Consider the following 12,294-nt stretch of genomic DNA (forward strand, 5'->3'; position numbering starts at 1 on the left):
CTTAAGACTGGTGCAGGGGCACCTAGGAGGACAAATAAACACTTGAAGATACCAGAGACTAAGGAGGATGTATTGACATCAAAATCAATCAATTGGAGTGTCTTGAAGCCTATTATGGCCATATGTAATCATGAATGTAATAAAATGTATAAATGTCCTATTGGTTCTGGTAAAGGCCTTAGGACTAAAATGTCATATAAATGAGTTAATGATGCCTAGAGGTCTAAATAGGTTGGATAGGGGTTTAATATGCTAAAATAAATTGAGTAGGATAGGTTTTAGTTGGAAAAGTGCATTAGGAATAAAGTTGAAAATTCAAAATTTGAATTCCATCAGTTACTTACAGTTTTGGTGTAAATGTGAAAATCATGCTTTTAGGTGTTGTTAGTGCCTTCTAATTGATTTGGATCAGTTATGGTGGTTTTCTAGATGCCTATAAATTCTATACAAACATTATTGTACATGAAGAAGTCTATGAGAAGTCTGGAAGAAGTCTGTGGGAAGGCTGGGAAAAGTCTGTTAGACAGTTTGTAAATCTGAAACTGCAATAAGAAACTTTTAATTTCCTACATTTTCTGTGTATGGTTTGTCTTATTTTTTCTTTGGAAGTAACAATATCATGTCTACCATGCTTTGAGGGTTCATTTGATTGATCAATGTATGATTGAGACGTTTTGAAGTTCTGAAATAATATTGTTTTCATTTTGTTGCTGACTGTCCCAGAAAAGACAGTGAGGGTTTTCATTGGTTTTAAGAGTTTTTAAGGATGTTTGGATCCATCCTTTGAATGCCTATTCTTATTCTCATAGGGTGGATTCATTTCTAACATGTACAATAGAGTTTCCTAACAGTTTGATGATAGGAAGTTGGAGTTTGCAGGTGTACACCGAGATAGATGACTGAAAACACATGGTTTTGATGCCATAGATGTAGCAGCAGAGGATTAGCCTTAAGGAGGTCATACTTTTATGATGGAATTAGGAAATACATGTTAAATTTTGGGTGAATCAACCTTTTTTTGATTCTGGAAGTGAGTTTTGAAGTGATTTTGAGCAAGCCCTTGGTTTGTGGGTGATTTAATGAGGGTTTTGGAGTTTGGGTATTTAGGAATGTAACTGAACCTTAATAACTTTAAAATACTTGGTTTGGAATCATAATTAGAGACTATACAGAAGGGTTAGACCTGAAGATGAGTTTGAAGGGTAGTTCCTTAACAAAATGGACCTAATTAGCCCTCACGGTGAATGAGGACAACAGTTTTTTGAAGGAGTTGGTCCAAAACAAGCATAGGTACAACTTTGGGTGTTGATAGGGGTTGATAATGGGTATCTAAAATATTCAAAACATTTGTTTGTGTTTTGGGAAAATTTCATGAAAAGGGCATAAAATAGTCCAGGCAGGGCTACTAGACAAATAGGCCTAGTGAAGGGCTAAAACTGGATTTTGATATCAGTTGAAGAGTTAAAGGTTTGAAAACCTTAGGGACATGTTTTTTGAAGTTATTTGATGTGTTTTTAGGTGGAGGAAACACCTAATTAAGGTGAAGACAAGTTTTGAGCCTATTGAGGCACTTTGAGCATTTGAAACACCATAGGAGTGTTGGGGTTTGGGTCCATATTCCACTTTAGTTTACAAGATTGCAACTAAATCCTCCATCTTCTGCATCAAGTGGTATCAAAGCATCAGTAAAATATCTGGTGCAGGTTTGGTAAGGTTAGTCATGGCACCTAAGAGTCAATTGGCAAGAGAACTAGAAGAATTGAAGGAAATCCTAGAAAGGGAAAGAAGGGAAAGAAGGGAACAAGATGCAGCAAGAGAGAGGGCTAAGGCAAGGGAAGAAATAAAATGGAGAAGGGAGAGAGAAGCTATGCAATCAAGGATAGATAACCTTGAGAGGAATAGAAGAAGAGAAGAGCAAGACAACCTAGAAGGCAATGATGAAGAAGAAGTGAATGAGATAGCAGATCAAGAGCAGCGAACAAATGACATAGAGGACCCTGAAGAAAAGAGATTTGTTAGATTGTTGAAGGAAGTACAAGGTAGTGGAGGTAAGAGTCATATTGATTTTCCTATCTATCAGGGAAAGATGGATAGTGAAGAGGTGTTAGGATGGCTTGATGCCTTAGATAACTATTTTGAGTTTGAAGAAATGGAAGAGGAGAGGAAAGTGAAATTTGCAAAGACTAAGTTGAGAGGTACAGCATTGACATGGTGGACTAGTTTTTGGAATGATAGGATGGCAAGAGGATTAGCAAAAGTGTCTACATGGTCAAGAATGAAAAGTTTGATGAAAGAGCAGTTCCTACCATCTGATTATACCATTCATGTGAAGAGGATGAGACAGAATCTGAAGCAAAAAGAGATGGATGTAATGGCTTACATTGAGCAATCTCACAAGCTTAGTATCAGAGGAGGATATGAGGAAGAAGATGAAAAGGTAGCCAGATATATTAATGGCTTAAGATTTAATTTGCAAGATGAGATTGGTCTACAACTATCAAAAACAATAGGTGAATGTTATCAGTTAGTAATTAGAGCAGAAGAGAAGGTGAAAAGAAAACAAGAAAGATCAAGTAATGGTGGAAGAGGAGGCATTTCTAATAGAGGAAGAGGTAATAGAGATCAAGGGCAAGGCAACAATGAGAAAGGCAAAGAAATTTTTTCAGAACCAAGAGGAGGATACAACCATAGAGGTGGCAGATTTGGAAGAGGAAGTGGAATCTTTACAGGTAAGTGTTTTCATTGCAATGAGATTGGGCACCAATCATTCAGATGTCCTAAGTGGATTGAATCTGAACAAGGCAGAGATAGAAGAGTGAATATGGTACAAGAAGATGAGAAGAAAGAAGAATCAAAGAGAGCAGACCCTGTCCTTGAAGGTGACTTCTTGATGGTAAGGCAAGGTGAGAAACTTCAGCAAGAACCAAAGGTAACAATCTTCAAAACTACTTGTTTATGCAAAGGAAAGATATGTAATGTAATCATTGATTCAAGATCACATAGTAATCTTGTGTCTCTTGATATGATAACCAAGTTAGGAATTGTACCATTTGACCATCCTAATCCCTACAAGGCCACTTGGGTTACCCAATAGCAGCATGTAGAGGTTAGTTTGAAGGCTTATGTGAGTTTTTCTATTGGTCCATATCAATATAAGGTATTATGTGATGTGGTTCCTATGACTTGTGCACATTTGATATTAGGAAGACCTTGGCAACATAGTAGAAGAACAATACATGATGGTTTTGATAACACATATTTGGTTCATAAAGATGGTCAGAAATATAAGTTGAATCCTTTACCTTTGGGGGTCTTGAAAGAGCATCCTATAATATGTTTTGGGGAGCATTTACCAATGATAAGCCAGGTTGAAAAACAAGAAGATACTGGTTGGAAGGAAGATGTTAATTTGCAACAGACTATGAGGAAGAAAAGTCCTCTTCATGATGATTTATGGGATTTATCTTTTGTGCAAATTGGCTCAGTAAAATGTCCTATTGTTGAGTAGGGATATGTGAGTGTGAAAGAGAAGTTGCAGGTACACCATTTGAATTAGATGAGAGCAGATATACAGACCGGATGGGGGCAACAAGGTCCTAGACAAGGACACACCAAAGCATGTTTTGTTTCTAACCAATTTTATGATGTGAGTACAGGTTGGCAATGGAGAAGGAAGGTCACATTTGGGGACTATCTAATCCCTAATCAGAGGAGGACAGCAAGAAGGACTCAAACTGATCTTTGGAGCAATTCTTGGGACAAGAATTTTCTTATTGGTGGGGAGTATGGTGCAGGGGCACCTAGGAGGACAAATAAACACTTGAAGATACCAGAGACTAAGGAGGATGTATTTACATCAAAATCAATCAATTGGAGTGTCTTGAAGCCTATTATGGCCATATGTAATCATGAATGTAATAAAATGTATAAATGTCCTATTGGTTCTGGTAAAGGCCTTAGGACTAAAATGTCATATAAATGAGTTAATGATGCCTAGAGGTCTAAATAGGTTGGATAGGGGTTTAATATGCTAAAATACATTGAGTAGGATAGGTTCTAGTTGGAAAAGTGCATTAGGAATAAAGTTGAAAATTCAAAATTTGAATTCCATCGGTTACTTACAGTTTTGGTGTAAATGTGAAAATCATGCTTTTAGGTGTTGTTTAGTGCCTTCTAACTGATTTGGATCAGTTATGGTGGTTGTATAGATGCCTATAAAGTCTATACAAACATTATTGTATGTGAAGAAGTCTATGAGAAGTCTGGAAGAAGTCTATGGGAAGGTTGGGAAAAGTCTGTTAGACAGTTTGTAAATCTGAAACTGCAATAAGAAACTTTTAATTTCCTGCATTTTCTATGTATAGTTTGTCTTATTTTTGCTTTGGAAGTAACAGTATCATGTCTACCATGCTCTGAGGGTTCAGTTGATTGATCAATGCATGATTGAAACATTTTGAAGTTCTGAAATAATATTGTTTTCATTTTGTTGCTGACTGTCCCAGAAAAGACAGTGAGGGTTTTCATTGGTTTTAAGAGTTTTTAAGGATGTTTGGATCCATCCTTTGAATTCCTATTCTTATTCTCATAGGGTGGATTCATTTCTAACATGTACAATAGAGGTTCCTAACAGTTTGATGATAGGAAGTTGGAGTTTGCAGGTGTACACCGAGATAGATGACTGAAAACACATGGTTTTGATGCCATGGGTGTAGCAGCAGAGGATTAGCCTTAAGGAGGTCATACTTTTATGATGGAATTAGTAAATACATGTTAAATTTTGGGTGAATCAACCTTTTTTTGATTCTGGAAGTGAGTTTTGAAGTGATTTTGAGCAAGCCCTTGGTTTGTGGGTGATTTAATGAGAGTTTTGGAGTTTGGGTATTTAGGAATGTAATTGAACCTTAATACCTTTAAAATCCTTGGTTTGGCATCATAATTAGAGACTATACAGAAGGGTTAGACCTGAAGATGAGTTTCAAGGGTAGTTCCTTAACAAAATAGACCTAATTAGCCCTAATAGTGAATGAGGACAACAGTTTTTTGAAGGAGTTGGTCCAAAACAAGCATAGGTACAACTTTGGGTGTTGATAGGGGTTGATAATGGGTATCTAAAATAGTCAAAACATTTGTTGGTGTTTTGGGAAAATTTCATGAAAAGGGAATAAAATAGTCCAGGCAGGGCTACTAGACAAATAGGCCTAGTGAAGGGCTAAAACTCGATTTTGATATCAGTTGAAGAGTTAAAGGTTTTAAAACCTTAGGGACATGTTTGTTGAAGTTATTTGATGTGTTTGGAGGTGGAGGAAACACCTGATTAAGGTGAAGACAATTTTTGAGCCTATTGAGGCACTTTGAGCATTTGAAACACCATAGGAGTGTTGGGGTTTGGGTCCATATTCCACTTTAGTTTACAAGATTGCAACTAAATCCTCCATCTTCTACATCATAAATGAATTTGTGATGTTTGAATTCAAGTTGTAGTCCTGATTGTCTCAAGGTTGTCAATATTGTCATTATAGGATGAAAGTGTGATGAAGGAATTAAATGGAGTATTTCATCATGTTTAAAGGATATTTTGGCCTCTTTGAATGTATTCATGATTCTTTGAAGTCATATAGGTGCTATTTTGGGTTTGGAGTCAATTTGAGTAAAAGTTGTCAATATTTACAAAAAGTTGTTAATGTAATTTTATTGCAAAAAGTTCATTAGGGGTGGTTTGATGTTGGTTCAAATTCAAATGGTGATTATGACCATTGGATGGCCTAAAGACATATAAATATCCTTATTTTCCACAAGTATGGGGTTGTTCAAGTAAAAAAAGAAAGATATCAATAACATTCAAAAGTTTCCTCAAAAAAGTCATTGTATTTCTCAAGCATAACAATCTGATCTCCTACAAATTTCTCTATGAAAACATGTCTATTGGAATTTTAAACCTTTTGTTAATGAAATATGAGTGAATGAAATAAAATTTAGTTTTTGTTTCATTTAATTTTATTAGGTTTTGAAGAAGATATATTGTTTTTTGTAAAAATTGTCAAACCCTGCCCTAAGGTTTACAGTGACTCAATAAAATGTAAAAACTTTACTTCTCATCCATTAAAGGAACCCAAAATGGGTGAGAAGATGTATTTTGTTATTCTCTTTTACGTATTGATTCTTTCAGGGCCCCATGATGATTTTTGAACCTGCAAAAGTGGAGAAAAGTTATAATTTTTTGAGTCTCAGTCAGAAAAGACAGTAATTAATGCTACAAGGGTGGTGAGAGTGCAAAGTTTGGACTCCCAAAGGTTGGTGAAGGCTTAGAGAGGTGTTAGGGATTAGTGCAGACCCTTTTCAAAGCATTTTGGCCCTTAGTTGGTCAGATCAATCCTCTTATATATGATTGTCCTAAAACTATGTCTATGACTGTCCTAAAGACCTAGTGGATTGATATTTTGAGAATATGATGTGTTGAGTGGGTTTGATGAGTGGAATAAATTTGGGGAAGGTGTGTGGGAGTCCATAGTAACCCTTAAAGGTTTTGGAAATCCCTGGAGAGAGGAGATAACTCAAGTTATTATGACTATCCTAAACAAAGTTGTGGCTACCACAGTGAACCAATGATATAGCAACAAGTTCTCTTTATGGCATTTAGGGTAGATGGGAGGGTGAATAATAGTGCTTTGCCTATGATGAGAATTATCTACAAGGGTTTTATGAAATCTCTTGGGTTGGTGAGTATTTTATTGACAATGTGAGTTGTGCCTATGGAAAAGCTGGAGTCCTGGTAGATAGGCTTGTGTGAGTAGGGTCTTGAGGGTTTGGTGTGGTCTAGTTGTGGGAGAGTTCCAAATTGGCCTTGAGAAAGTTAAATGGGCCTAGACTAATGATTTTAAATGATTGGATAGGGTTTGTGAGGCATGGTTTCATTTTGGGGTGTTGAAGCCTATTGAACACCTATTAGCCTTGTGAGGGCTCTTGGGGGTTTGTGAAGAGTAATCACCTATTTGAGTACGTGAGTTGGGAGAAAGATCTCCCCTAGTTTGTGTTTGTTGGGATGATTTGCATCACATACATACATACATATACATATGTATGTATGTATGTATGTATGTATGTATACACACACACACATACACACACACACACACACACACATATACATATATACATATATATATACATATATGTATACATATATGTATCTATATATATGTATATATAGATATACATATGTATGTACATATATGTATACATATATATACATATACATATACATACACACACACACACACACACACATACACACACACACACACACACACATATATATATATACATATATATATACATATATATATATATATACATATATATATATATATATACATATATATATATATATATACATGTGCTCAATAAACTTGATCAATTGAGGCACCCCGTAGAATTGTAGGGTAGGGTCAACAACTGAATCAACCTACCCCTACCAACAGAATAGCCCATAGAACTGTAGGGGGGGTGGACAGATATATATATGTATACATATATATATATATATATACATATGTATGTACATATATGTATACATATATATATATATATATATACATATATATGTATACATATATATGTATACATATACATATACATATATATATATATATATATATACATATACATGTAGATATATACATGTATACATATATATATACATGTATATACATACATATATACATATATATATGTATATATACATATACAGATGTATATATATGTATATATCCATATATATGTACATATGTATGTATGTATGTATATATATGTACACACATATGTATATATATATATATATATGTATATATACAGACATATACATACACATACATACATATATGTGTGTGTACATATATGTATATGTATATGTATATGTATATGTATATATACATACATATACATACATACATAAATTGAGATCAGATAACATACATACCAATGAGACTCTTGGTGCAAGTATATAAACTAATTTGAACTAGTTTAACTTCCCAAGGGGTCTCCCATTGTTCTCTATCTCACAGGATCCCTAAAGTCAATGTTTTGCTCTCAGATCATTGAGCAAATGACTTAGGAATGAAAACTCCAAGAATGAGTGATATTGTGATCTATATGCATGAATGCACTCTAAGATCTATATGATGTGTTAAAACTATGATGATTAAGCTAGTATGAAGATAGTGATATGATAAAGATATTGCTAAATTATCCTAATCATGACATACTAGCATGGATATACTATTGATATGAAAATGAAATGTTTTTAAATGTTTATGATGATATTTTAACAAAGAGAGGCTAAAATGCTTAGTAAATTAGGCTATAATGTAGATGCATGAAACTTAGATATGTGGATAATGAATAATGAGAGCTCTATTTATAGGGAAAATGGGGCAATGGATGGTTAAGATTGAATAATATTAACAATGACTAGGATTGAAAGTTACTCAATCCATGTTTACAATTTTCACCAATGAAATGGTGACAATTGTGAGCAAGAGGTTTCTTGAGAGGAGATGCAAGAGGAATTAAATTCTTGAGAAGACATGAATGTTATCTTAGGAGGTAAGGGTTAAGGTTAGGCTAGGGTTATCCATTGGATAAAGCTTTTACCCAAGGGGTAAACTCTTGTGCAAGGGTTAAATGGATAACTATGGTCAAAGTCATAAGTGCTTGATGAGACCCTTGGGTCAAAAGGATGGTTAAGTTAGAGGAAAGTCTCTAACCAAAGGTCAAAGGTGAGTTAACCATAAATGGTTATGTAAGAGCCTTTAATGGTTTGGAAGACTTTAGAGGTTAACCATTTAAATACATAAAGCCTTTAATGGTTATTGAAGACTTTGGAGGTTTTTGAGAAGTGACTTCCTTTTACTTAGGAATGTGACAATGATTAGGATAGGATTAGGCTAAATTGGAAGTCATTAGAAGAATCTAGAAGGGGTTTAGGAGGCAAGTGGGAGATGTAGGAAAATGCAAGTGGATGAGGGAAAATAATTTTAATAAAAATAAAATATTTTATTTTAACTAAAATAGATGCAACTTGCATAAATACAAGTGGGGGGATTTTTATAAATAAATTAGATTATTTATATGCAAGGGTCAATTTAATTAAATGTAAATTTAATTAAAAGGAAGAAAGGGGAATTAATTAAATAAATTGATTTATTTAATTAAAGGCTAGAAAAGGTTTAGGTGAATTTAATTAAATAAATTAAGTAATTTATTTAATCAAATAGATGAAAATTAAAAAATTAATTAAATAAGATTTAATTAATAGGGGGAATGGGGTTAAAATAAATATTAAATATTTATTTAAGAAAGTGGCCAAATTTATACATTTACATTTTGCCCCTCTTTCAAGTGACGTGTGTGCACATGTTAATATTCAAAGAAAATTGCTGGATATGTTGCCAAAATTTGATCGATATGATGTTGTGTGCCAAAATGTTCAATATGATGCCCCAAATGTAAATTTGATGAACAATATTGATGATGCCCCCTCGGGAGATGAATCAATGGTTTGGTGAAAATTTGTCAATTTTATGATCGTTTTTGAATTGATTGGGATATGAGAATATTGACTGCGTTGGATGCACATTATTGATTGATCTCCTGAAAAAATGATGTGGATAAGGTTAATAATAAAAAAAAGTGTGAGGAAAATACATGCCCCACTTATTAACCCTTTGATTTACCCTATTAAAAGGTAAAAAGTGATTTTGAAAAATCATTTGCACACTTGTCTTCTTGTGATTGTGACATTTGGAGTTCTGACCATTATGTCAATTCCATACTCTTCGCACTGATTTGAGTGTGTCAGGCGATACCAGAGACCCGCCGCATATGGCCCACCAATAAGTGGCCAAAATTCCTCTTGTTTTTTATTAATTTCATTGATTTTTGTCATGTTTTTCAATTTTTGGGTCAAAATTTTCCATTTTAGTGCATAGGGTAGGTCTTTTAGCGCATATGATACAAATTTTAGTGCATAGAAAACCCTAGGTAGGTTTAGCATCTGGGTTCCAAATATTAGTGCGGTCGGGAAGTAGGCTAGCACGTCGGTGTGTTCTAGCGCATAGGGTGCATAGAGAAGCACTCCAGGCAAGACAATTAGCGCGTAGGGTACATAGTCTAGCACAATCGGTATGACAGTTAGCACATAGGGTAAAACAACGCGTCAAGTAAATAAGATAGCACATTGAAGTCATGTTGTATCGCGTGATAGAAAAATAATGCATAAGGTGTGTTCTATAGCACATACGTATGAAATATTAGCACGTAAGTGATAGCTTAGTGCATTGGAGCCCTGATTTAGCGCGTAGGGAAAAAAGTTGCAAAAAAATGTGTTTTGAAAAATGTGTCATGAATCCGATGAATTGGATAGCTTGTGTAGATGTCAATATGGGTTCGTAGATCATCTGAGATGGATCGTGATTTGATGTGAGTCCTTTATTGCTATGATATCCGATTCCGATATGTTGCTGGATTACGATATGAATTTGTGGTTGATATGGATCTTGTTTCGATATGAGTCAAGTTGTCGATATGGATTTGATTTTTTATATGGGTCAAGTTGTCGATATGGATCTGATTGTCGATATGGGTCAAGTTGTCGATATGGATCTGATTTTTGTTATGGGTCTTGACTTCGATATAGATCCTGATTTTCGTTATGAGTCCTAAGTCAATATAGATCTGATTTCATTATGATTCTTGATTTTGATATGAGTCTTGATTTCGATATGGGGATTGATTTGATATGGTACTCTGATTGATTTTGTCGATATGATGTGTTGGTTCGATATCGGTTTTGATTGATTGAATGAGTCCTGATATGATGCACTGATATGATTCACTGATTGATGTTGATATGTTTCTGATGTGTTTCTAATATGATTTGCTTTTTAAGTTGATTTTCTTTTGATTTTGTCATAAGTTTGATTGAATTGAGAACTAATGATGGATATGTGTTGATTAGTAGGCAGAGCTTGGTGTGCTACAGCCTTGGGAGTGATTCCCAAAGCCATGGATACTTATCTCGCACCTATCACAAGCTGATAGAGATGTGATTGAGAGATGTGGTTTATCATCCTTACTAGACATGCCCCAGTATATCATGAACCAAGGGTTACTGATAGAATTGGCAGAGAGGTGGCACGGTGACACAAACACCTTTCATTTGGTGACCAGTGAGATGATAGTTACACTAGAGGAATCTTATCGGATTCTGCGGATTCCTATGGTTGGGAATTTGTTACCCTATGAGAAGACTGAGGAGGGTGGCACAAAGGCTCTCCGTCGTGTTTTTCAGTATGATCACATTAGTGGCCATGAGATCCTGTGGTAGGAGTTTTTGGATTTGGTTTACGCTCTGCTGTCATTAGTAATAGATGGTTTCATCAATGATTTCCTTTGTCCTGAGTGTAGGTTGAAGGGACTGGCTGTTGGATGGGGATTGGTTCTGGAGGAGATGGTGATGCAGGGATGCAATTTTGCATGGGAATCTTGTATGTTGACCCACCTATACAGAGAGCTCCACCAAGTAATATATTTGGGATACACTAGTCTATCAGTTGGGGTGACTTTATTATAGGTGTCGGCCTGGGAGAATATACCAATGTTGAGACAACTTGCAGATAGGGATAGGCCATTTGGTCATGCATATGTATATGGGTATACAGGTGTAGTTGTCCAGCATAAGTTGGGAAAACTAGAGCACTGGTGCAGGGCTTTGGATGACATCGATAAGGTCGTCTGGAGACCATATGTAGATTGCAAGGTGTGGGTGAAGGATTTTTAGGAGGTGGGGATGGTGGTGGTGATGATAGAGGTGGAGGTGGCAGAGTTGGAGGTGGTGGTGACAAAGGTGGAGGCGGAAGAGGTGGTCTCATACTTGGTGCAGGTGGGGGTGTGAGGATAGGTGTGGTGTTAATTGTTGTGGGAGGGATGGAGGATGATAGGAGACCCACCTAGAGGAGGAGATCCAATGTTCTACCTCCACCAGTGGCTCAGACAAGGACAGGTGTAGCTATGATCATGACACAAGTACATGTTTAGATTAGGGTGCTAACCTACCAGCGGGATGCTTAGATTAGGGCATTACAGGTCTCGGTGCAGAAGCTGCAGGCACAGGTGCTAGCGCAGCAGTGACAAATTAGGCAGTTGCAGGTAGAGAGGGATATAAAAGTAGAGCGCTAGGGCCGAGCAGAGGCCCTTGCTGACAGGTTAGAGAGAGCCACCACAAGTGCTCCACTCTAG

At 35.8% G+C, this 12,294-nt stretch overlaps 1 protein-coding gene across 1 annotated transcript; it reads left to right on the forward strand.

Moving 5' to 3' along the window:
- The first annotated feature begins 1,867 nt into the window (after positions 1-1,867).
- On the forward strand, positions 1,868-12,009 carry LOC131860256 (uncharacterized). Its single transcript, XM_059214640.1, has 3 exons — positions 1,868-2,437; positions 11,464-11,543; positions 11,808-12,009. The coding sequence occupies exons 1-3, from the start codon at positions 1,868-1,870 to the stop codon at positions 12,007-12,009; spliced, it is 852 nt and encodes a 283-aa protein (XP_059070623.1).
- The last annotated feature ends 285 nt before the right edge of the window (positions 12,010-12,294 follow it).

The sequence above is a fragment of the Cryptomeria japonica genome, chromosome 11 (assembly GCF_030272615.1).
Source record: "Cryptomeria japonica chromosome 11, Sugi_1.0, whole genome shotgun sequence".
Classification (NCBI taxonomy): Eukaryota; Viridiplantae; Streptophyta; class Pinopsida; order Cupressales; family Cupressaceae; genus Cryptomeria; species Cryptomeria japonica.